Source organism: Primulina huaijiensis, chromosome 3 (assembly GCF_012295235.1).
Source record: "Primulina huaijiensis isolate GDHJ02 chromosome 3, ASM1229523v2, whole genome shotgun sequence".
NCBI lineage: Eukaryota > Viridiplantae > Streptophyta > Magnoliopsida > Lamiales > Gesneriaceae > Primulina > Primulina huaijiensis.
This window is the reverse complement of record NC_133308.1, coordinates 4,763,538-4,787,599: the sequence shown is the minus strand read 5'-3', so window position 1 is coordinate 4,787,599 and position 24,062 is coordinate 4,763,538. Positions and strand designations below refer to the sequence as shown.

General features: G+C 34.8%; 3 protein-coding genes, 1 long non-coding RNA gene and 1 pseudogene across 6 annotated transcripts in view; 4 read left to right on the top strand and 1 right to left on the bottom strand.

The window, feature by feature from the left end:
* The window catches only part of LOC140973256 (uncharacterized), a 7,932-nt gene extending 4,781 nt beyond the window's left edge, over positions 1–3,151 (top strand). The window contains exons 3-4 of the mRNA XM_073435917.1: positions 2,178–2,524; positions 2,594–3,151. Of these exons, the coding sequence (XP_073292018.1) occupies positions 2,178–2,524; positions 2,594–3,079 (833 nt within the window). The 3' untranslated portion in view covers positions 3,080–3,151. The remainder of the gene's footprint in view (positions 1–2,177; positions 2,525–2,593) is intronic.
* A 1,863-nt stretch (positions 3,152–5,014) lies between these two features.
* On the top strand, positions 5,015–8,159 carry LOC140974592 (uncharacterized; annotated as a pseudogene).
* Positions 8,160–16,226: 8,067 nt separating this feature from the next.
* LOC140973252 (probable receptor-like protein kinase At1g80640) lies at positions 16,227–19,489 on the top strand. Of its 2 annotated transcripts, none has more exons than XM_073435914.1 (10): positions 16,227–16,668; positions 17,068–17,229; positions 17,374–17,615; positions 17,720–17,852; positions 17,934–17,997; positions 18,089–18,185; positions 18,250–18,352; positions 18,742–18,860; positions 18,932–19,021; positions 19,116–19,489. In XM_073435914.1, exons 1-10 carry the CDS (start codon positions 16,506–16,508, stop codon positions 19,251–19,253), a joined length of 1,311 nt encoding a protein of 436 aa, XP_073292015.1. In that variant the 5' UTR covers positions 16,227–16,505; the 3' UTR covers positions 19,254–19,489. The 2 variants fall into 2 exon arrangements, with proteins under 2 accessions (XP_073292015.1, XP_073292014.1); XM_073435913.1 differs by having other exon boundaries at positions 16,230–16,668; positions 17,062–17,229; positions 19,116–19,488.
* Positions 19,490–19,728: 239 nt separating this feature from the next.
* Positions 19,729–23,792, top strand: LOC140973253 (uncharacterized protein At2g39795, mitochondrial-like). Of its 2 annotated transcripts, none has more exons than XM_073435915.1 (3): positions 19,729–20,033; positions 22,665–22,987; positions 23,061–23,792. In XM_073435915.1, exons 1-3 carry the CDS (start codon positions 19,830–19,832, stop codon positions 23,254–23,256), a joined length of 723 nt encoding a protein of 240 aa, XP_073292016.1. In that variant the 5' UTR covers positions 19,729–19,829; the 3' UTR covers positions 23,257–23,792. The 2 variants fall into 2 exon arrangements, with proteins under 2 accessions (XP_073292016.1, XP_073292017.1); XM_073435916.1 differs by having other exon boundaries at positions 19,740–20,033; positions 23,088–23,792.
* LOC140973255 (uncharacterized) lies at positions 21,288–22,658 on the bottom strand. The gene is made up of 2 exons (XR_012174606.1): positions 22,208–22,658; positions 21,288–22,170 (listed from the first exon to the last, which is right to left on the bottom strand). It is a non-coding gene; the product is annotated as an uncharacterized lncRNA (long non-coding RNA).
* Positions 23,793–24,062: the final 270 nt, after the last annotated feature.

The window sequence follows — 24,062 nt, the reverse complement described above, 5'->3', positions numbered from 1 at the left end:
TGGCATTGTGTGCGGTGTTTGACCTACATCTAGAACAGCTAGATGTGAAAACGGCGTTTCTTCATGGAGATCTTGAAGAAGAAATCTATATGCTCCAGCCAGAAGGTTTTGCGGAAAAAGGCAAAGAGAACTTGGTTTGCAGGTTGAACAAATCTCTGTACGATCTCAAACAGGCGCCGAGGTGTTGGTACAAGAGATTTGATTCCTATATTATGAGCCTTGGATACAACAGACTGAGTGCAGACCCTTGTACGTATTTCAAGAGGTCTGATGATGATTATATCATTTTGCTGTTGTATGTGGACGACATGTTGGTAGCAGACCCCAACAAAGATCAGGTCCAAGGATTGAAGGCACAGTTGGCTAGGGAATTTGATATGAAGGACTTGGGACCAGCAAACAAGATTCTAGGGATGCAAGTTCACCGAGACAGAAGTAACAGAAAGATTTGGCTTTCCCAGAAAAATTATTTGAAGAAAGTCTTGCAACGCTTCAACAGGCACGATAGTAAGCCAATTTCGACCCCTCTTCCTGTTAACTTCAAGTTATCCTCCGAGATGTATCCTAGCAGTGAAGCAGAGAGGATTGAGATGTCTCGAGTACCATATGCATCAGCAGTGGGAAGTTTGATGTTCGCCATGATCTGTACAAGACCGGACATTGCTCAAGCAGGGGGAGCAGTTAGTCGGTATATGGTGAATCCTGGACGAGAGCATTGGAGCACTGTTAAGAGAATCCTTAGATACATTAAGGGTACCTCGAAAGCTGCATAATGTTATGGAGGATCGGCTTTTACACTCAGAGGCTTGTCGATTCAGATTATGCAGGTGATCCTGATAAGAAGAAATCTACTACTGGTTATGTGTTTACACTTGCAGGAGGAGCAGGAAGCTGGGTTTCAAAACTGCAGACAGTTGTGGCGTTATCTACAACGGAGGCAGAATATATGGCAGCTACTCAAGCTTGCAAGGAGTCAATATGGATTAAAAGGTTATTGGAGGAGATCGGGCACAAACAAAATAATGTTCCTTTGTTTTGTGACAGTCAAAGTGCCTTGCACATCACAAGGAATCCAGCTTTTCATTCCAGGACGAAACACATTGGAGTTCAATTTCACTTTGTGCGGGAAGTAGTAGAAGAAGGAAGAGTGGATATGCAGAAGATCCATACAAAGGATAACATAGCTGATTTTCTGACCAAGCCAGTGAACACTGATAAGTTTGAGTGGTGTAGATCCTCAAGTGGCCTAGCAGAAACGTAAGCAGCAGGCAATGACAAGATTGAAAGGATGTGTGGAGATGTGTTTGATTCTCAATCAAATCTCCAAGTGAGAGAAATGTCGGCAGAACAACAAGTTGGCAAACACAATGCCAACACAATAAATGCAGCAGACAAGTTGGTTGAATTTTAAACGTGGGTTGGAATATTTGACTAACATTTCAGAAGACGGAAGATGCGTTTTACGCGTATAAAACGCGTATTCACACGGTCAAGGGGCTCTATAAATAGAGCTTCCTCCTTCATTCTGAAATCATATCTTCTTCGAGTTTTCTCTCATTTTATAAGCATTTGAGTGCTTAGTTCTATAATATTTGTGAGGTGTTTTGTTCTCCTGTATTAAGAGAGCGTGTGTTCTCTTTGGAAACACAGTGAGTGAGTTGTACACCACAAAATATTATAGTGGAAATTCTTTTCATTTTGCCCGTGGTTTTTACCCTAATAATTTTTAGGGGTTTTCCACGTAAATCTCAGTGTCCAATTTATTCTTTATTTTCGAGTTTTATTATCTCAAAGTACCGCAAGTGGGACCAACACAATATATGTGTGATAATGCTTCTTATGAGTTATAGATGGAGTAATTGCCTTTTTTAATGCCCCCTGTTTCTTTGGCACCCATAAGTGCAGCTGTGATTTCTCTCTTTTGTGCCAGTAGAAATATGGATATATCTCGGTTTTTCTTTTAGTTTTTGAAGCAGAATGCTACGTAGTTTATGCAACAAGCTTGAAAATGTACATGGAGATTGTTAGCCTTGAACATTCATGGGATTATCTTTGTGGTGGCTGTTATTTTTTTGTGGGCTATATCAATTTAAGCTTAGTTGTTTGCATCAGTACCTTTTTTCAGTCAAACAATGAAAAGTGCTAGTATTGAACATAAATGATGTGTCAATTTGTAGGTGGATATCATAAGAAACAACTTGGATCATCGAGGAATTATGTGTCGTGGAACAGAGAAATGGACAATCATTTGGCAAAAGTTCTGACTGACCAAATGGCTCATGGAAACAAATGCGATGGCGACACGTGGAAACCAAAAGCCTTACAAGCTGCTGTGACCTACTTAAATTCCAAATTGCATCTTAATTTGTCAAAAGAAAATATTAAAAATAGACTCAAGGCTTGGAAAAAATATTATAGTGTTGTTACAGATGTCCAAAAGCAAAGTGGATTTTTTTGGGATGAGGAGCGAAAAATGATTATTGTCACTTCAGATGAACGTGATTCATGGAAGGAATATGTTGAGGTACTTAATTTTTTCGAATTTTCTTTTATAATTACTCAACATACATATATCTCATTTTCCTTTGAATAGTCACACCCGGATGCAAAAGGCTTGCAAAATAAAGTGATTGAGAATTGGAGCGATATTGTGCTTCTTTGTGGAAGAGATAGAGCAACTTGTTTAAAGTCTGAAACTTTTGAAAAAGGTGCCAACTCGATGGGAGATGAAGAAGAAGAAGAAGCTGAGTTAAAGTCAGCACAAGAACAATTGCGGCCGTCAGATTCATTGGATCCCATGATCAAGAAAAGGAAGAAAGCAAAAAAAGATGCTTTAGTTGAGGTTGTTGGCATGATTGCAGCATCTTTTCAAGAGTTTGTGGCAAACAAGAAGAAAGAAGAAAGACCCAGTGGTATTGAAATATATGAGGTTGTTTCCAGCATAACCGAACTTACGAACACCGAAAAATTCAAGGCAGTCGAAAAATTGATGGGTGGTGATGCTGAACGGTTTAGATTATTAAAAGCACTTCCGGATGAGGAGAGAAGAGGATGGTTGTATTTTCTCATTGATTCTTAGCTATCGTTGAATTTATGTTATGAACTAACAAGTCCAGTATCCAAAGTTATATTTATAATCTACTTTTATATGTTTGCTATTCATATATATAAAAAAAACTGCTTGTAGTGTATTTTTTTTTTAATAATCAGTTGAATTATTTAATAAGTAATTAAAACCACTAGTTTTTGATATTTTTTTATTTATAACAAAAACAAATGTTTATAAATATAAAATTTAGTTCTTAGTTTTTTTTTTTTTAAAGCAAATGTGTGTATTAGTTAATATGTTGATATATTTGTAGGTTGATTTATAGCCGAGACAAAGTGTCGCGAGCCCGCGAATTGAAATAAAATAGTTTTTAGACTATAATTTGAAGTAAACGTGTTCCAATATGCTTTGTGTTTGATGCAAACGTTGTGATTTTTTGGTGTAAAAACTACCTTAGGATGGTGCAATAAATTGGAACTGATCTTAAGCTGTTTCTTATGTTTTGATGTCTAAACCAATCTTTTTATAATCGAATAGATGATCCACCAGTCCATTTTAAAATAACGATTCAACCGAACGGTCTGATCAGTTCAACCGGATGGTCTAACTGGAAAACTATTATATTATATAAAATAATAATATAATATAATAAATAATATATTTAAATTCTAAAGATATAGATGTGTATACAAATAATAAAAATATATACTTACTAAGGTTTAAAAAATCAAATAATATTTAATACTACTAAATAATATTTTTAACAAAATTTAAATTCAAATAATTATATATATAACAAACGATCAATTCACATTTTTTTTTAGTTAAATCAGTCGGACAGATGATTAACAAACAATCAATTCACATTTTTTTTAAAAAAAATGTGAATTGATCCAATTTGTTAATCATCTGTCCGACTGATTTAACTGGTCAAATAGTTTTTCCCCGTTGTTCATACCAAAATCGTAATCGGTTTTCGGTGTAACCGATCAATCCAATATGTTCGTTTATGAAAACACTAGTTTAAACCAAGGTTCTAAAAAGCGTGAAGCACCCCGAAACGCGGATGTCGAGCTCCAAACTTTTCAAGCTTAAGTGAGATTAGCACAAGCTTAAGCGTGAAAAAGCGTTTTTTATCTTTAGTGTAATTGTAATTATCTCAAACCAATAAATAGATAAAATAATACATAAATATGATAAATTTAAGTCCGATGCATTAATTCTCATATTTATAGAAGCATAAAAATCTCAAAATTACAATCTTTATTTGTTTTTGCAACTAGACTACATTAAAAATGTTAAATATTTGTCAAATCATTATCAAACACGTTTAATCATAATTAAAATTAAAAAATAATATCTACATTATAAACCTAATTTATTATTTTAAAATAAAAAAACATACCTTCAAAATAAAAAAATTAAAAAATAAATAGATGTGATTAATTGTGCTTAAATACTCTTTAATTAAGCTTAATTCGGTCAAACTACAATTTGACCGCTTTTTTCCGATTTCTCCGAAGCGAGGCGTTTTTGCCGAGCTTCAAGCTTAAACGTGCTTAAACGAGGCTTAAGCGGGTTTTTTAGAACACTGGTTTAAACTTAGTTCTGCCTTAATTTATTTTTATGCTTTTTGTCGATACATTTAAATATTTCCTCATTGACATTTTTTTAAAATTATCCTCAAGAACATATAAATATTTCCTCGAGGCCAACTTGTGAATTCACTTCTATTTATGTTTTTTTTTCCCTCACATGATAAAAAATTTACATCAACTAATATTTTTAGTGATTTTCAATAATTAAAAACAATTAATTTTGTTATTTTATCCTAGATGATAATTTATTCTTTTTTTTCCTTTTAGATATCTGATTATATTCCGAATAATTGGCATGATTAATTGACCATTTGAAAAATATATAATTCGTAAAGAACGACAGTCTCCGAAGAGAATCCCTGCCGACGTAAACCTTTTCCTTTTCGAATTCTACACATCTGCAGTCTCCTCCTTCGTAAATCGTTTCCTTTCAAGAAATTAGTAAAAATCTCTCCGAGTTCCGCCGCCGTTCTGCTGTCCCACCTCCATCTTCTTCCGTGGCCTCCGATCAACCTCACTCATTCCAAGAGCTCTACATGAAAAGCATAAGTTCACAAACTGTCAGCTCTGATCCCACAAACCCTTCTAAATATCTGTCCTCCGCCACTGGTGGTAAGGTCTCGTTTAACACTATTCGCGAAATCTTGCGTTAGTTTCGGGTCACGACCATGTCTCAGAGACGTCAAAATGATTCTAGTGGGAAGCCCGTGGATCCAATGTCGCTTGCGAGGTTCACAGAAAGCTTGAAGTTGAAACCTGGGGAAATGAATGCACCCCAGTTGATCATTGTAGGCAGTGATAGTTTACCTGCATCATTAATTGGAAAGGATAAAAAGGACGTCGGTGGTAAACATATTGTGGATTTTGTGAGGAAATACAGTTGTGAGGAGATGGGGAAGAAGCTTGAAAGTTTAAGGCCAGAGAAGAAGGGGAGTGGTTTTCTTTGCAGGAGTTAAATGATAGGTTTGCTAAAATGAGGGTGCTTGAGGAAAATGAGATTAAAGCAAGGGGTTCGACATTCCCTTTTGAAGATTTGAGGGAAAGCCTTGTGGCTATTAATTTAAGTCCGAGGGGCAGGCCAAGAGAGATAGTAAGTTTTTTATTGCTTTTCTTTCCGGAATTTCTTGCAAGTAGTCGTAGGTGTGTTAGTAATAGTAGCCGTTCTCAAGGGAGTAAATTTCAACACGACTTATTTTTTCCAAAAATTCAGGTTTCCTAAAATGTTTAGTTAAATCTTTCTGAACTTGTTAGCTGCGGCCGAATTAACTGTATGCGAATGTATCTGTTTAAAGTCTATTGTTTGCTGATGAACTCCTAAAGTGCATAAACAATACGTTTTTAGCCTTGGTGGAACCCCAAGCTTTATGTTGAATCCTCCAAAGGACCATCTGGTGGAGAAGGCGAGTGCTTTATTTTCTTGGTTGCTTCTTTTGTTTTTCAGTTTAAACTTCATTTTGCGTTGTTAGAACTGCAATGCATTTGATCATATTAACATATTTGCTCTATGCCTTGTTCCTCACATATATAAGTTTACACTGGTTAAACTATTTGTAAGTATGCTGGTGTCAATTGGAACCATGTCGTGCACTGGTGCTTCATCAGATCAGGATTGGTTTTTTGGAAGCTGAAATATGGATCTGTGCCTCCGCAAACCATCCGCTGACTGAATTATCTATGAAGCCAATTTTATCTTGCATACAAGTTATCCTCGTATTCTTTGCATTTTGTTGATATGTTGAAATATTTGCTCAAGGACTATGAATTGTGACTTGGACTATGGTTCAGTATTATCCATTTATTGGGTGCAGGAACGAAATTTTTTTCTTCTGTGCATTGGCTGTACTGCGAATGGTTCTTGTCCCATTTTTTGAAAACTAATTGTGTTTCTATTCATTGACTGTACTGACTGAGTATTTGATCACATGTTATATATTTAAGAATAATTTTGGGCAACAGTAGAACACAACTATTTGACTGTGAAACAAAATAATTTAGGGTATTATTACATTTTCAATCTGTTAATGTCGTGGCAGGACAAGTTGTGTAATCATATTCTTCTTGTGCTATACAGTATTTTCATCCTGACCATATGTCATCTGCTGAGAAATTGAACTTCGAGCTTCAAAAAGTAAGAGATGAATTTAAGATGTCGGAATCAGATTGTGGATCTGCTCGTGTTCGGGGTAAACTCTTTTGAGCTCCCTCTTTTTGAATTTGACATAATTTATCTGTACTTTTCAGATATTTAGTTTCAGTCATAAGTATAGTTTTTGTTTTTTTAATCTTTTGAATCATTATCGGATCAAACTTTAATAAAATAGTTTCATGAGTTAAATTTTAGAAAAATGGCAATCGTGATTTTGATATGGTGTGCTTACATTTAAATAAAAAACTCAATGTGTTGGATGCGATGTTTTAGACAATTACATTTTTCGAGTAAAAGAGATTATGGGTGACTCAAGTGATAACAAATTGAAGTTTGCTTGCAACTTTTTTGAGCCACTTCAGGCCCAGGTGACTGTGGCTTCGTCTTTCTCATTTAATGTAATTTGAGAAATTCCGGGCTTTATTTCTCATAGTCGCCGGAACTAATCTATTAACGATGCCTATGCAGTGTCAGAATCAGACGTTAGGTGGTCTTGTCGAAGAAAGGTGTCTGATGCATCTACGGCAGCAAATGCTTAAAGCTACAGGAATAAAATGGTGTTTAAAGAAGCCTTCGATTCTAGAATTAGCTAGGAATTCCATGTGTTTCCCTGGGAAGTAGAAACTTGTGACAGAACCTTTTTTCAATGAAATTAATGAACCACACACGGCCACAACCAAAAGCAATTTTTTTCCACTTGAATTAGCATGTGCATATTGTTAATGGTTGAATTCGTGCATTTTTTTTGGTAAAAAAACACTTAATACTATGATCTTTTTGGAATGGTTGATCAAGTCACTACAAAGATCAAGCATCTGTCATTCGTTTTGCGCAAGAAGGTTAGTTTCTCGGACAAGATTGTCTTTTCTTCCGTAGTGAAGCCGAAGATCCAATTCTAAAGTTATATAGTTGTCATATGGTAACGTTAATTCAGATGCATTGTGTACAACTCCAATGTTGTAGGATAAGCATTCCCTAAAGGGACTTAAAGAAATGGTTCAAAGGAGGAAAAAGTTATTGAAGTATCTCCGTAGAACCGACTGGAATTCTTACACTCTTGTTCTCTCTAAGCTTGGCCTCCACGACAATCCAGATTTAAAGGCTTAAATTTTCATCGAAATCGTTGTTGCTATAAAAACTGTTTCTGGGACCGTCTTTTCTTCATTTAGGAGAATCACAGTGATACTTTTTCTTTCTGGAACCCGAGGAAAGAGCAGGAAAATGATGTGATTCCGTGCATGGCGAAAGCCCTTTTTTTTTATTTTGGGTATCCAATCATTTAATTTTTAAGTTCATGTATGTAATGATTTGTAACTCGCTTGATAGGAGATTTAGATTTGGATTTTCTTTTGTTCTGGAGTCAATAAATGTTTCCACAGAAAATAAAAAAAAAAAATTAGTCATCTTTTTTTTATTAAAAAAAAAAAAGATGAACATGGAAATTTGTTAAACCAAGTCAGACTAAATTAAATCATAAGTCAGAGGTGGAGAAGGTGTGACCGATCCCACTAGATCAGGTATAGAAGCAGTCCCTCGTTCAAGAGCATGGATCTTGTTGCAAAAACAAAAGTACATGATTGAATATCCCTGGCAAGAGTTCTACAATGAGACCCAAATATGAGCAAACTGGTTCTGAATTGTTCAATACATCAATAACTAGGAGAGCATCAGACTTAAAAATAATATTCGACAAATTCCACGAATTGATAACGTGTCTATGAGCTAGGTGTGTATGGAATCTATCTTTGGATTGGCAGTAGGCATGCTTAACGGGTGACTTGAATTGGAACCGGTTCGGAACCGTCCCGGTAAATCTGTAACCGGAGTTCTGCACCGGAACAGGTCGGGACCGGTTCCGAACCTCCCTGAACCTGTATAAAATATAGGACTTCAGGGCGGTTCCTTGAATTTGTAACCTGAACCGGTCGGGTTCTTGGAATTTGCCACGATTTTGGTCCAGTTCCGGACCGGATACAAAAAAAAATTTGTTTATTGTATGGTGGGGGTTGGTCAAAGCAGACCCAAACTGAATCGAACCGGAATCAGTCTGGAAACCCCGAACTGGTTTTACAGTTCGGATCGGTTCCATGGTTTTATCCATGAAACCAAAACCGATATTAGGACAGGTTCTCAACTTTTTGGGTCCGGGACTGGTTCGATGGAAACATTAAGCATGCGTAATTGGCAGTAACCTTGCATCAATGGGTACTATGGTGGAATAATATGCAGAAGATAACAAAGCAAATAGCAGCAGCAATTTTGTGGTGTATATGGAAGAATCGTAATGACGTTTTGTGGGATGCCAAATGTAAGAATGGGCATGTGTTGTTACTTGAGTTCTCTCTTTCGTTAGTTAAATACTGAATTTAGCGTCGGAGTGGTTGAAAAACTTATCCCACATACCATTCACGTGATTGTTGTTCGAATGTGTGCCAAGAAAATCAACTTGAGCTCGGTCCCTGCTAGTCCACCTCAGATATCACTTGTTGAGAGAAGGCGACTAGCTCGGACTTTGGGCACCCACTCTATCCCATAATTTCCAAGCCACATCACAGCACTTATCATATGTATATCAAATCTGACAACACGGAGTCACCAAGTAGTCGAGAATCACGATTAGACATGGAAATTTCCAGATTCTGGGTTTAGGCTAAATATAATCTTACAACATACATATTTTAACTGAACGAGCCACGTTGAAGACTATTCAAAAGTTTGTTGATTACAAAAACAACATAAAGAATATGATGTAACCAAAAAATAATATTACATGAAATAAGAGGATCTAAACATCCATGTGATCAGTCAACCTTGATGATCAAACCAATCCGAGTGGACTGATGACCACCCAGATTGGTTGTCCGCCTGAATTCCTTGACCATATGGATTCGACGTCCACCAGGATTGGTTAATCACTAGAATTGGTTGTCCATTAGGATCAACTGTCTACTTGGATTGGTTGATCATCCAGATTCGCTGATCATCTGGACCCTCTCATTTCGGGTACTATTATTTATTGGCAACATCACAATAGTAAGCGAGTCAATTTATGGATTGTGCTTTATTGATTTTTATATATAAATAATTTTTATTTTAATAATATTTTATGGTTTTATCTAATTGTGGCACATACTTTATCTGTATACTCATGAAAAGTGCATAGATAAAGCCCTTGAATAAACAATATATATCATGAGGTTTGTCTTTAACCTTAAGATCGTGAAACTTATTAGAAAGTAGACTGTTTATTCTAAATTGGTTCCTAATCGATTCAGTCATATAAAATAAGGATAAATATTGCTCGAGCTTGAGACTATCATCTATGATGTAAACGAGATGTTTCATAAGCAATGACACGAAAATATCCATTCATATAGATGTGATGTCTAAAGATGTATTGAACAACCACTCTCTCTAACTTTCCAATTGATTATCATTTATCCAGTAGAATAGTCTGCAGTTATGATTGTACATCATTAGTCATTTGACTCAGGACAACGTGAAAGCTCTACGTACTAGCATGCACTTTGATTTGTTTACCGACTCTATTGAGGGTCATAAAGTGACAAAGTTGGGTGTAGTTTCGAAATACATATGAATCAATACATTTACAATCTTAACTTTTGCGTGATTTCTTCACTTGATTGGTTTTATTTTTTAGCATATCGTTTTTATATTTGTATAATTTCCCAAATAAATATTTTTTAAAATAGTTTATTCATATTTTTTATTGGGCCGAGGGTCATAAATGGCGTTCTACGACGGACAACGGTTGAATAAATATCTATACTATATATTAAGAATGCTCCTAATAGAGACAAAATAGACATCAAAATCTTTTTCCGAATTTGCCCTTACAGAATACCAATATTACATTTTTATTTTTCTTATTTTTTTTAAAATTTAACAAACACTTTTTTTTTTTACTTTTGTATTTTTTTTAAATTTCAACAATTTAAATAGCACTTTAATCCCTCGATAATTTTTCACATTTCACTTTAACCGATAATTTTTCACATTTCACTTTAACCTCTCGATAATTATAAAAAAAATTGTACACACACGCGGTGCGTGTGCAGAGTTACTAGTATTAATGAAACCTAAGGACATCGTAGGCGTACTATAGTTGACATCTTTTTTATTAATTAAATAATATAATAATATTTTAGGTGTCGGTGATATATATTTATAATAATAAATGTTTAGGTTAATTAGCCACCCACATGGATATTTTAAGTGACTAATTAAAATCACGGCATGTGGAGAAGTAAATCAAGAAATAATTAAGAGATTTCATGAGATCATGACAACCACAAGATTATGTTAGGTGTTGGATTGGACAGATACTCGTTAAGGGTCAAGGTGAGCTACTCCCACGACAAGAGTTTGTTCGACCCTATCCACATGGGTAGTGTCTCAAAACCATTGAGTAGTTGACACTTGTCAACTCCATTCCATACAATGAAGAGTTGACACGTGTCAAAATTTGATAAGTGCCAACTCCTCAATGATTTTGGGGCACTACCCATATGGATAGGATAGAACAAACCACGACAAGGGAGTAGAGCTCGGAGCCCGTCTTGAGGATTCCATAGGACTAATCACTTTTAAAGAGAGAATGTATGCGTCTCAAAAAACCAAAGATCTTACTAAAAACGACAATATATCAATTTGGAGAAGTGAGCCAATATATCCTTTATACTCTCAATGGAATGATCGTTTTTAATATGTGAATTAAGGTGAATCATCAATCATCGATATTCATAAAACAATAACTAATGATCCTTAAAAGTGATATATCCAAAGTTATTGAGATTGGCAGTTGAGGCCGAGCTCCCAGAAAGGTTCTAGGGTAGCGGACTTGTTAAATTGTAGGGGAGACCAGCCCCTGATCTAAGTCGTTGACCTCAAAGTTTTACCAAAAATAGTACATTGTATTCTATATAAATATCGGGTTTGGTTTAAAGTTTTAGAATTAACGTCTTGTATTCATTGTCCACTATATATTTTCTAATATTTGACTTGAGCGTCGTAAGAGATACATTGGAGCTTACCTCTAAACCCTTTCTAATGTTGATTCTTTGGTTTCCGATGATCAGGTAATCTATCTGACATGTAGTTCATTCGGTGACTATCCAAACTATTGAATCATCTTATTTTCCGAGCATCGATGTTTAAATTTCATCAATTAATATTTAAAAATCTTTCTTAATCAATCTAAACTTGTGCTTTCGTTGATGGGCAATCTGCAAGTTAAATTCAACATACCTTTAGAATATTTTTGCAAATATGTATCTTACAATATTTTACATTGTTGGACACATAATATTTTGACCTATTGGACTTGTTCATTTGAATAGAATATTGGACAAGTAAGGCCTTATAAGTAGATGAGAATGTCCCACATAGGAAAATAATAACATGAGTGAGCTTATATTGAGTTATACTTTGTGAATGTGTAAAAATGATTGGCCAAGAGACTCTCTTTCGTGCACGCCGCGCAAGGGGGTGCAAATCATGGGCTCGATTTGCATTGGAAATGGTTTGACTTGCGTGCAAGCATACGAACGCAACCTAGGTGCGTCGAATGTCGGACCGATTAAGGCAAAATTGCACACCAAGATTCACCTGGCTTTTGCTATTTTTATTTTCGAAAATTCAATATTGGATTACCTTCTATCCGTTGGACTCTCTATATGGTCTGCCTGTTGGTGCAAAATTGCCCACAAAGATTCACCTGGCTTTGCTATTTTTATTCTCGAAAATTCAATTTTGGATGACCTTCCATCTGTCTGACTCTCCATATGGTCTGCATGTTGGTGCTTTTGCTGGACTGACTTTTGGCCTATCGGATGGCCAACTGTTGGTGCTCCAGCTGACCAACTTTTGGCCTTTTAGCTGGCCATTCAGTGACTGCCTGTATGAAGCCAGAGTGTCTATATATAGATGCAGCCTCAAATCCTTCAACACACAACAAACTTTCCTAAAAGATTATGTGTCTTTTGCTTTATTTTGGGGGGGGGGGGGGGGGGGAAATGGGATTTTGGACATGAAAGTTGGTTTGTTCTGAATTTTAGTCGTATAACTTGTCCAAATTTGGCTTCTATCTTGTAATATGATTTTTTTTATCATTTTTTGTTGGAGATCACTAAAAATCGAACGAGTATTACTAATTTGTCATTAATTCTCTCTCATGTGATTCATATTATGCAAATAAAGCCAATGCTACACATGTAAAAATTCGTCTAAACAAAAATAAAGGGGGGAAAAACCAAAACGACAATCAATATTTAAAAATTAGAGAGACAAAATTTTCATTTTACTTAGGTCGATTTATTTATGTAATATATAGTATTATCGTCCTATGAGTTACATATGACATCATCGATGCAAAATATCCAATATTCCAAATTATTGGATGAAACACAATCTTATGTGGCTAAAATCTAAAATATGATAACTTATCAGACCAAAATCCTAATTTCTCTTTATTTCGTTTAGATTTATTTTAATGTGTGTAACATATGATTTATTCTCGTCACATAAGCCAAACAAAAGACATTGATGCCAGATATGTAATATTCGATGAGTTTTGTTGTTTTTGACTTTGGCAAAATAAAGGATCAAAACAAAAAATCCAAATTATGATATGAAAATCAAATTTTGATATGTTACAATAATAATGATTAAAATAAAAAATATATATCAACTTACATAAATAAAATTACAAATTTCCAGATTTGTGTCTACTAAAAGTTTCCAAAATGGACGTCGTCTTTTTGAATTTAATAATTGAAAAACAATGATGCTCTTTTTATCCTTTTTTTACATAACATTATTTTTTTAACATTTTTGACAAAAATATTTTTCTAAAATATAGGGAGAAAAAATGCATGTATTTCCTTTTTGTAATAATCAAAATGGCATTTCGACTTTGAACATTTTAATTTTCTATTTAAGTACATATACAAATGTTTAAAAAATACGCGCATTAAAAAAAATTTATGCGTACAATATTTGGCTTAATTACAAACTTAAAATGCGTATATGTGTGTGTATGTGTGTATATATATATATATATACCATGTATTTTGTCCAACTTCATTTGTGCAGAACCAGTAGCTTCATCATCATTTATCAGTATCGTAAACTTCGATTCAGACTTTGACTTATTAAGATGATTTGTATATTATCGTCTTATCTTTCGATCGCATACTGAATCACTTCATTCCAATAACTAAGCTAAGAGATATGGCCAAAATATCGTAACTGCTCATACTTAACTGATTGCTGTTTTCGTACAATCAGTTTGGTCAGCGAACGGTTTGGCCTAGATAACATCCGATTTTACCCAACTGACATGACGTACGACTTGTTTCAAATTGAGTTTTCTGATCGGTCAAGTTGACGGATTGTCATTTAAATTATCCAGATGAGATATATATCATCAAAACACCGAAATTTGCCAGAAATTCAGTTTGGCTAAACTCAGTTTCAGTTTCTTTCTTGTGTTAATAACTTCACACTTGAGTAAATATGTTAGACATACAATATCAAGTTTTGTTAACATCAAAATCAGGATTGCAAACATGAAATTTTCTAACAGTTATTATTAACCTAGTAAGTTTAATTATTCCATAGAATCACAATTCTATCACAAAATTAATACTATGAATGCAAATTTTTCTTTTATTTTTTTACCATAACAACATTAAAAAATTTTGAAGAGAGACAACGACGACGACTCGTATTCATAGCGATTAGATATATCCCAACCAGCATGTGATTTTCTACCCCAAATTCGTTCGAGTGTCTTTGTTCTTGCCATATATATAACCTTAAATAATTTCAACTACCCAGATTTTTGTTTCTTGTACATGCAACTTACCCTATATATTTTCCCAACTCATGCTTCAAGAGTGCTCTTTCTTTATATATAAAATATTCCTAGAGAAAATTGATGTCTAGGATTTGTGTATAAAAGTGAAGCCCGTGTTTTTAAAATTATGAAGTAAAAAAATAATGTTTTAATTTGCTGGTGTTATTACCGAAGTTGATTGATATATACTATTTCATAATTAATAATCGCCGAAGTACCTTTGGCGAAGTAAAAACAAAAAATTCTACCAGTGCTTAAAGTAAATATCACTAAATTTTTATTTTTTATCTTCCATTCTAAGTTTTTATTGTATTATATTAGCTTTATACAATGTTATTTAGATTCATTTTAATCATTATTAATGTATTGTTTGGTGTGATTGATAAAATAATAATATATTGTTCAACCTATAATCAACATATATAAGTAATTACATCTCATAAACTTCTTATATCTATTACTTTTTGATCACTTGTAATACAGATTCATATCATTTCATCATCTCATCTCACGAACTGAGCATTATCATAAAAATTTTGAATTCATTTCTAAACTAAGACTTTGACCAAACATGTCCATATTTTCTTGAATCGTATAATATTAAAATTTTCACAAAGTACTTTGATTTTTCAAATACACAGTTTGGTTCCCTCTTTCATGTGTGCTAAATTTCAAGAATTTCATAGTCGCATTTTACCAACTTCGTTATAAGCTCAGTCAGGTAAACGGTTAGTTCGACACTATTTTTGGGTAGTATCACAATGGTTTATCCAATAGCTATCAAAGAGCTGTATCATTTTTATATGTGAAGTAATGTGTTAGTCAGCGTGAAAAAAAAAAATGTTACTCTTTTACAATTCTTATTATTTAAATCGGGGAAGAAGTCTCTTAGAGGACATAGACGTGCAAACGATAACTACATATTTGAAATATCATTTAAAATTATCATAACATTTAAATAATGATCGTGTCTGCTTGGGTCACTGAAGGGAAAGAACTCCGCTCTGGAGCTCAACCTATTATTTGGCTCATAAACTTTTTTCGGGGTGTATTTGGATTTAGTTTTTTGAATGTATTTTTGTTATTTAGGCAATTAAATAAAAGGAATTTATATCATACTTTCATATTCAGTTACATAAATCACAAACACAAAACTCCTGTGATAAAATATCACAAGTCAATTTCGTGAAACCGTCTCGAAAAAATCTTACACAATAATAAAAATTTATGATTTCCAATTAATCCAATGTCCCGTAAGATTACTTAATTCCTTTTTTTTTTTAAATGCTTTAACCTGTATGATGTCAGTTTACATTTCAAATCAACTAACTACACTACTAATGCTAAAAAAATATACTAATCTTGAATCATAATTACAATATAACTACGTTTTCTTCAGGTAATTTCATATTATTATCAAACATATTTATATATTTACCAACATTTTTATTTTCTCTAAGATTACATTATAAAATTTTAATGCAAAAAATTTAGAGATTAATTGAGTAGGAAGTTAGCAGGAGAACGTGAATTTCTTTTAGTTGAAGAGTAGAGCTGAAATGGGGGATTCACCTTTTAATAACTGCCCCATGATTGTTGGTATCTGCCAGTCTTTGCTTTATCTGGATAACAAATAAAGTAATTTCTTTGTTTTTTTTCCCATGCCTTTCCCTGTCGCCGTTTGTCATCTTCTTGCATAAACTTCAAGACAAGAAGACGATTTGAAATTTGAATTTTTTAAACTATCTGACAAAGTTTAAGGTTTTTTCAGGAAATTCCCACATAAATTTTTACCGACTTGAGATTTCTTGAAAGAGGAGGTGGGGTGTCAGAATGCAGATTTGGTTCTTGATACTCTTTCCCATTTGGGTCTTCAGTTCTTCGTTTTCACTTCCAGTTGTGGTGAAGCCAGATCCTCCGGTTGCTGAACCTGTTCTTCCTACTGAAAAAGATCCGATTTTGGGGAATTCTTCTGATATTGTAGCGCATTCCCCAGGTAACTTTTGAATTTCCTTAGCATTACCTTTAGTTTGACTCCCCACACTTTTAATGATGCGTGGATTATATGCTTTTCAATATTCTTTGTTGTTTTCCTTGAATGGTTATATGAGGGTTCATTGGTTCTTGTTTTTTTCCCTTGAAAGTGTTGACGCATAAATTGAGCGGCTGATATTCATATGCAAATCTGGAATTTTGCTACTGATGCAATTCTGTGTAGTTCTTTTCTTTTCTTTTCTTTTTTTGGGCGGACAAGAGGGCGGATGATTTTTATTTTATATGCTTTTTGGCCATTTGATTTTGGTGGAGCGATTGCTGTATTTTTAGACTTAAATCTATACGTTCAAATGTGAATTTTCTTTTTTTTTTTTTCCCTCCCTGAAATGTGAAGTTGCAGAGGTTAAAGTAGGGCACCATCAGTACCTGAACAAGAAAATTCTTATCTCACTTACTGTTTCTTCTGCTCTTCTCGGGGGGATTTTGCTGCTGGTGTCTTGTTTATGGATTTATAGATCGAAACATGTGAAGAAACGCAATTCTAAAAGTGGTCAGAGTTCAGGTATCTTTCTTTCAAAAGGAAACTTTGAAGGTCATATTTTTCCCCAATCATTTTGTGTTCGATTAGTTCAAATATGCATTTTGTTCAATTTTTTTTTTCCCGATACATTGTCATTTTGTATTTTTCTGAAATATATTTACGTAGATGTTGCAAAGGGAATTCCAATCTTGGATAAATTCTCTTTGCTAAAAACTAGTGGCAAGAAAGGTTCGACTGCTCTGATTGAGTATCAGATCCTAGTAGCTGCCACAAACAATTTCAGTGAGGATAATTTACTCGGTGAAGGTGGATTAGGACGTGTGTATGAAGCTCGTTTCAATAACAATTTGCATGCAGCTGTTAAGGAAATATTAATTGGTGGGCAAGAAGCTGAAAGAGAATTCGAGGTGCAGTTGGGGCATATTATGTATTGTTATTTTTCTCTGGAAAGATTTGATTAATTTGTTGTTGCATCTGTTGATCATTTCTCCATTATTGTTTGAAAGTGCAGAATGAGATTGAATTATTAAGTAAACTTCAACATCAGAATATAGTTTCTCTCTTAGGATATTGTATCCATGGCGAGTCACGATTCTTGGTTTATGAAATCATGGAGAACGGAAATTTGGAATTCCACTTGCATGGTAAAATGTGTTTTTTGAGTTCTCAAAAGGTTGTATACATGAACGATGAATGATACTTTCTTGAAAAAAAAAATACTTCAGGACCTTCACACCAATTGACATTGTCTTGGAATGTGAGAATGAGAATCGCCCTTGATGTTGCAAGGTACTCACCCCATTGTGAAAATCATTTCTCATCAACTGTTGCTTTAATCATTTGATCATTGACCTGGATTCATGTCGTTTTTGTTCATCAGAGGATTAGAGTATCTGCACGAGCATTGCAACCCTCCTGTGATCCATAGGGATATCAAATCATCAAATATTCTTCTTGATTCCAATTTCAATGCCAAGGTGTTAATATTGATATTTGTATTTGAATTTTGTGCATCTCTTATCTTTTTGGTTCTTGGTTCAGCTTTCCGATTTTGGACTTGCGATCACGGGTGGAAGCTCAAACAAGGCCAACATCAAGCTTTCTGGAACTTTGGGTTATGTTGCTCCGGAGTACTTGTTAGATGGTAAAGGCCTTTTTCCGTCTCAAGAACTTGTGTTCCTGTCTTCTCTATATTCAGGGCTGGAATCAAAGTTCTTACTTTTGGAAGCAAAGAACAACCCCCAAGTGAAAAATAGTAATGAAATTACATTTTAAATATCACATTGAATTTATCAGCTCTGGTTCAATATGGCATCCTTTGCTTTTAATAAAGTGTTGTTGAAACACCCGAAAATGCATATTGCTGTAACCACTTGTATAAAATTGTAAAGGTGAAGCTGTCAAAATGCATAAAAATTGCAGGTTTAGTTCATACAAATATTTGTGAAATATGTAGTTCTTGATTTTTTGCAGTTTACTTGTTGCTTCACATTCGTATTTCCAATATTGACAAGTTCTTTAAGGAATGATCAGGTAAACTTACTGACAAAAGTGACGTTTACGCATTTGGGGTGGTTCTTCTCGAACTTCTGATGGGGAGAAAAGCTGTGGAAAAAGTAGCCGAAGCACAATGCCAATCAATAGTTACATGGGTACGTAAATCTTTCGGAAGAATTTTATCCCAATACCCGTTCGACCTAATATCTTGACCTTCAACAAGCAGGCAATGCCTCAGCTGACTGACAGATCAAAGCTTCCGAATATTTTGGATCCAGCCATCAGAAACACGATGGATTTGAAGCATTTGTACCAAGTGTGTGTCCATCACAATATCAATCAGCTTCAAGGTTACATTTAATAAATAGAAGTTAGCAAGTCTAACTTCTAAGAACAATTTTTTGATTCAGGTGGCTGCTATAGCAGTGTTATGCGTGCAACCGGAACCAAGTTATCGACCATTGATAACAGATGTTTTGCATTCATTCATCCCCCTTGTACCAGTTGATCTTGGAGGATCGTTGAGGATAACGAATCCTGCTCAGTAAACCGCATCATAGCTTTGAATTATAGGCGAAACAACTGTTCTTGAATCTGGCATCATAGCTATAACAGAACCGAAAGAAATCTTGTATGGGATTTTCTTGATTTAAAGGCTCTTTTTTGTGGTGTATATCTGTTTCATTAGGATCCCAGATTGAGGATCTACGTCGGAAAACAAAATTTTGGCTTTGCCTGTGCAGTGTAAAGTTGAGAAACAAAACATTTTTTATTGTTCAAATTTTATGTTTCTTGCACGTAGCTCTCAGTTGCTGTCCAAAAATTGATTAGGCCGGAAACTACGATAAATTTGCAAAAGTAAAATCCTTACAATATGGGCCTCTTACTAGGCTTTCGTTTGATCTAAATGGGCCCGTAGTTCTGGGCTACAAAAATCTATGACAATCTGAAAATAATATGGGCCTCTTACTAGGCTTTCGTTTGATCTAAATGGGCTACAAAATAATCAATAGGAAACTGAAAAAAAATAAAAATAATAAAGCTAAAACCCTGTGTTTGTGCGCTGAATTACCGATTGAATCTGTTGTATATTTTTCGGGTCGATTTCTACGTTAATTTTGGGAATGGCTCATCGCGTAATCCGAGGATTACGAGGAGCAGCGAAAAGCGTCGGGATCCATCAAAAATCGAGACCCATTGGCTACTTTAGTAGAATAATCACCCGAAATTACATGTCGGAAATGGAGAAATCTACGTTCGAAGGCAAAATTCTCCGCCTGATTCGCTACGAAATTCAATACGAGCTCGACCGTTCACCTCCTTTTCCGGTACTGCATTAATTTTGGTGTACATGTATTCACATGTCTATTCATATTTTAATTCATTTCATGTTGCTGTATATTCCTACTTACTTATAATCTATGGTTTCCCTTTCGGTTTTGATGAAATTCGGAGGTGGGAAACTCTGGGGACAGAAAACAAGGAAATTTGGATGAGAAAGTGGAAATAAACTGTTGAATTAGTGGATTATAGCATTTAGCTTGTGGTGTCATCTTTGAGTTTTGGTGGAAGAAATGTTGCCTTGATTCGAAATCTGTGTTAGTTGTCTCACGTTGCATGTATGGACTTGGACAATTCTCTCCCTCGAGCTGGCTAACTTTTGGGGTTGAGTTACATATTGAAATTCTTGATTTTATTTAAGCGGGTGTTGCAATTACAACCACAACAGTCTTGAGTTTGAGTCACCTGGTGAGGATTTGAAGAATGATATTTGAGCCAGTTTCATTTTTCATTCTTTAGATGGTGTGAAGTTGCTGAGGAATGGTTTCGGAATTTGTTAACTTGGACCTGAGCACTGCAGATTTTGAGTTTCACTTAATTGAAAGATAAGTTCAGTTTGTATTCTAATGAGTAGAAAGCAAGGTTTTAAAATTCGCTAGTCGTTCGTTGGGCGTCAGACCAGTGTCTAGGCCGTCTAGATGGGACTGGACGCCGCTAGACGGATTCCACGATATCAACATAATAAATTACATACCATAACTCCAACACAATAACTACACAACTAATAGAATATCACAAACTTACTCTACTTCTTCTTCTCCATAATTTTCAATTTGTTCTTCATCAGACACAAACTCAATATTATCACTGTGATCCTCATCTTCTTCTTCGAATTCAAAATCATTGTCAATTTGTTGAACTTTGGTTTAGGGCCTATAAAATAGTTACCTCTCATTTTGTTTAACTGGCCTTGTGATTTTAATTTAATTAAAAGTCCAAAAAACTTTTTTTTTGAAAGAAAACCAAAAAAACCTAAAAACCCTAATCGTCCGCGGTGCCTAGGATGTATAGACCGATTAGTTGGCGCCTAGGGCCACCCAAGGCCACCTCGGCCGCCTAGGCTGGCTGACTAGCAATTTTTCGGTTGGGTCGGCTGGGGCTTAGCGTCTAGGCGGTCGCCTATGCCGAATTTTAGAGCACTGGTAGAAAGATTAAAAGATGTATCCATTGATTTGAAACATCAGCATCTTCCCAGCCTCCGACTAACAAAAATTGACTTAGCACAATTTTTTCATTTCCGATGTGCAATAAAAACCTATATCTGCTGTTAGCAACCAAAGCCTTCATGCATTTTTGGGGATTACTTTTGGATTCTTTAGACTTTCGTAGGAATGGTTTCAGAATTTTGTTAATTTGGATCAGACCACTAGAGAGATCGAGTTTCACTCAACTGAAAGATAGGCTTAGTTGGCATTCTAGTCCCTAGAAAAATTGGAAGAGTCTAACTAATAATGTCGTGTCATCATCCAATTAAATATAATTTGACTTTCCTCTTTTTTCATTTTAATGGTAAGAAAATGTTTGCATGCACAGTTAGGAATCGAATCTTTCCTGAGTTTGAGTTGATTGCTTTTGGATTTCTTTAGATTTTCCTGGTTTTTACTTTTGGTATGTCTATCAAGTTTGGCAGAAACTTTTTGATGCAAACTCGAACAATATGTTGAAGAGATGCTGTGTCAATACACTGAATATTTTAATCACAATATTTTCAATGGAATACAAACAACATGATACCAAAACACTATGCCGAAATTTAATCTTGGTTTGACCTAGAGAGCATATATAGACTGTAACAGTCACAGTGCTGATACTCTTAAAGTTTTGAATAAGTTTTGGACACCACCACCCGTCAAAGATCATTAAGGGTAAGTTTGGGTTGAAAACGATAAGATTGCAATTGGTAAGTTTGAGTGTTTGCAACACTTGAAGAATCACCTGCTAGTTTTGAGAAAACTCACAATTTAATTTATGAAAAATGTCAAGTTCTTGCTTAATTTGTCCCATTGTATTTATATATGCGTTGGGAAACTGTAGCAATCATAAATTAATAACTGGACCAAGCTTATGATTAATGAAAATATTGCGTTTAAATTTGTTGATTCACTTTGAATTTCAAAGCATAATCTTTCTACATATTTCCTTTTCTAAAATTACTAATGACATTATCTTGGATTTCCTTGTTTACATCCCATTGACGGTCAGCATCAAAGCACGGGTGATCCTGCATTAATTTACTCATTGATCTTGATTTGATCACATAACTTTCCCTCCAAAAACTATGGACAGACCAATTATAGAGGAGAGACGATCTGTGATTAGTAAATGGTTATGGAATTTAACCTATTAAAAACTGTATAAAGCTGTTTTCTTAATTTATTCTCAAACAATGTAGTCTCATGCATTAATTGTTGCTCCATTTGCAATGAGGATGATACACTCGCACATTCTGTAATTTACTCTATTGTGTACGGTCTTTTTCAGGTTGAAATCATTCTTTTTTCACCATATTTTAATGATTTGTTTTTCCTAAGATGATGCATTAACGACAGTGCGAATTAGTTAATGTTTATACGGATACTAGAAACAAATGAGTACCTAATCTTGAGCAAGAATTGCAGCCTATACCAGAATTCGATGCTTTCAAGGTCGAGGAAAAGCCAGGGGAACAGTGGATTCGTTTATCCAGGAAATTTGGAGCGGACGAAGAGATCAAAATCGAAGTAACTATGTTCGATGGGTCTCTTCCCATTAAAAAAGATGGTGATGATGCAGAGGATGGCGTACAGCTTCATATTACTTTGATTGTTGAAATATTCAAAGAGGACAAGGATGTTATGCAGTTTGTTTGCTCTGCATGGCCAGATAGTATTGAGATTCGCAAAGTTTTCATTCGTAGGCGTGACCAAATAAAAGGTCACCCTTACACAGGTCCTCGATTCAAGTATGTGCCCTGCGTTAATTCCACTATGTCTTCCAGAATGTCTAAACCTTCAGTTGCTCATTTTCATTTACAGTTTTCTTCTGGCTATTTTGATTTGCAGAGAATTGGATGATGAATTGCAGGATTCACTCTATGATTTCTTAGAGGCGAGGGGTATAGATGATGACTTGGCTGTATTTTTGCATCAATATATTACGAACAAAGATAAAACGGAGTACATACGCTGGTTGGAAAAGGTAAAATCTTTTGTTCACAGTTCAAGAAACTAAGTAACGAAAGCTTAATTTTTGAAGCAGAATAAACAAATGTGGCGATCCGACTAGAGTGTTGACTGTAATTGATTGAATTTTTTGTCCCGTGCTATACCTTCTGAAAGTCGAAGGATATTGGCCATTTGATTCAGTCGTCTCGACCCACCAATGTTTACATAAATCACACTTTTAGAATGCCAACTCTTAAGTTACAAGTGAGTTTTGTGTGAAGTTGCTCTGGCCATCCATCTTGACTGATCAGAGAAAGGAAAACCCTATCCGCTTTCCAGGTGACTTGAACTCGTGACCATTGAGGGTTGTAGGTAGGTGAGTTGTAAGGTGAAAACTAAACATTTATCCAGACTTCCAGATCATGCTAAACGTTTTCGGAACATCTTATCTTCATTAGTCATCTCGCTCTTTTCTTTAATATACCAGTTCCTTCGAAATTCAGTCAATATTTAGGTAACTACTCATACATCATTACCTACCGTACTTGTAAATACTTGTCCACCTTAAAATCCATATATCATCATTTTCCGAATATTAATATTTATGGTTTTTAACTAGGATATATGTTATTACCATCTTATGCCACATATTCTAGGAACTAACTAGATATTACTAATTATGGTAGTTGTAGCATTCAATTGTGCTAGTTATATGCTCATGTAGAGCTTTTGTCGGCATCAGTTACAGTGAAACTCAATGTTGCATAAACTTGGGAAGTGGCATACTGTTGTCAAATGTCATTTGTCCCCACATACGCATCAATAAATTATGGGCCTATTAGTGCACACATAAACACTTGAGGACATATTTCC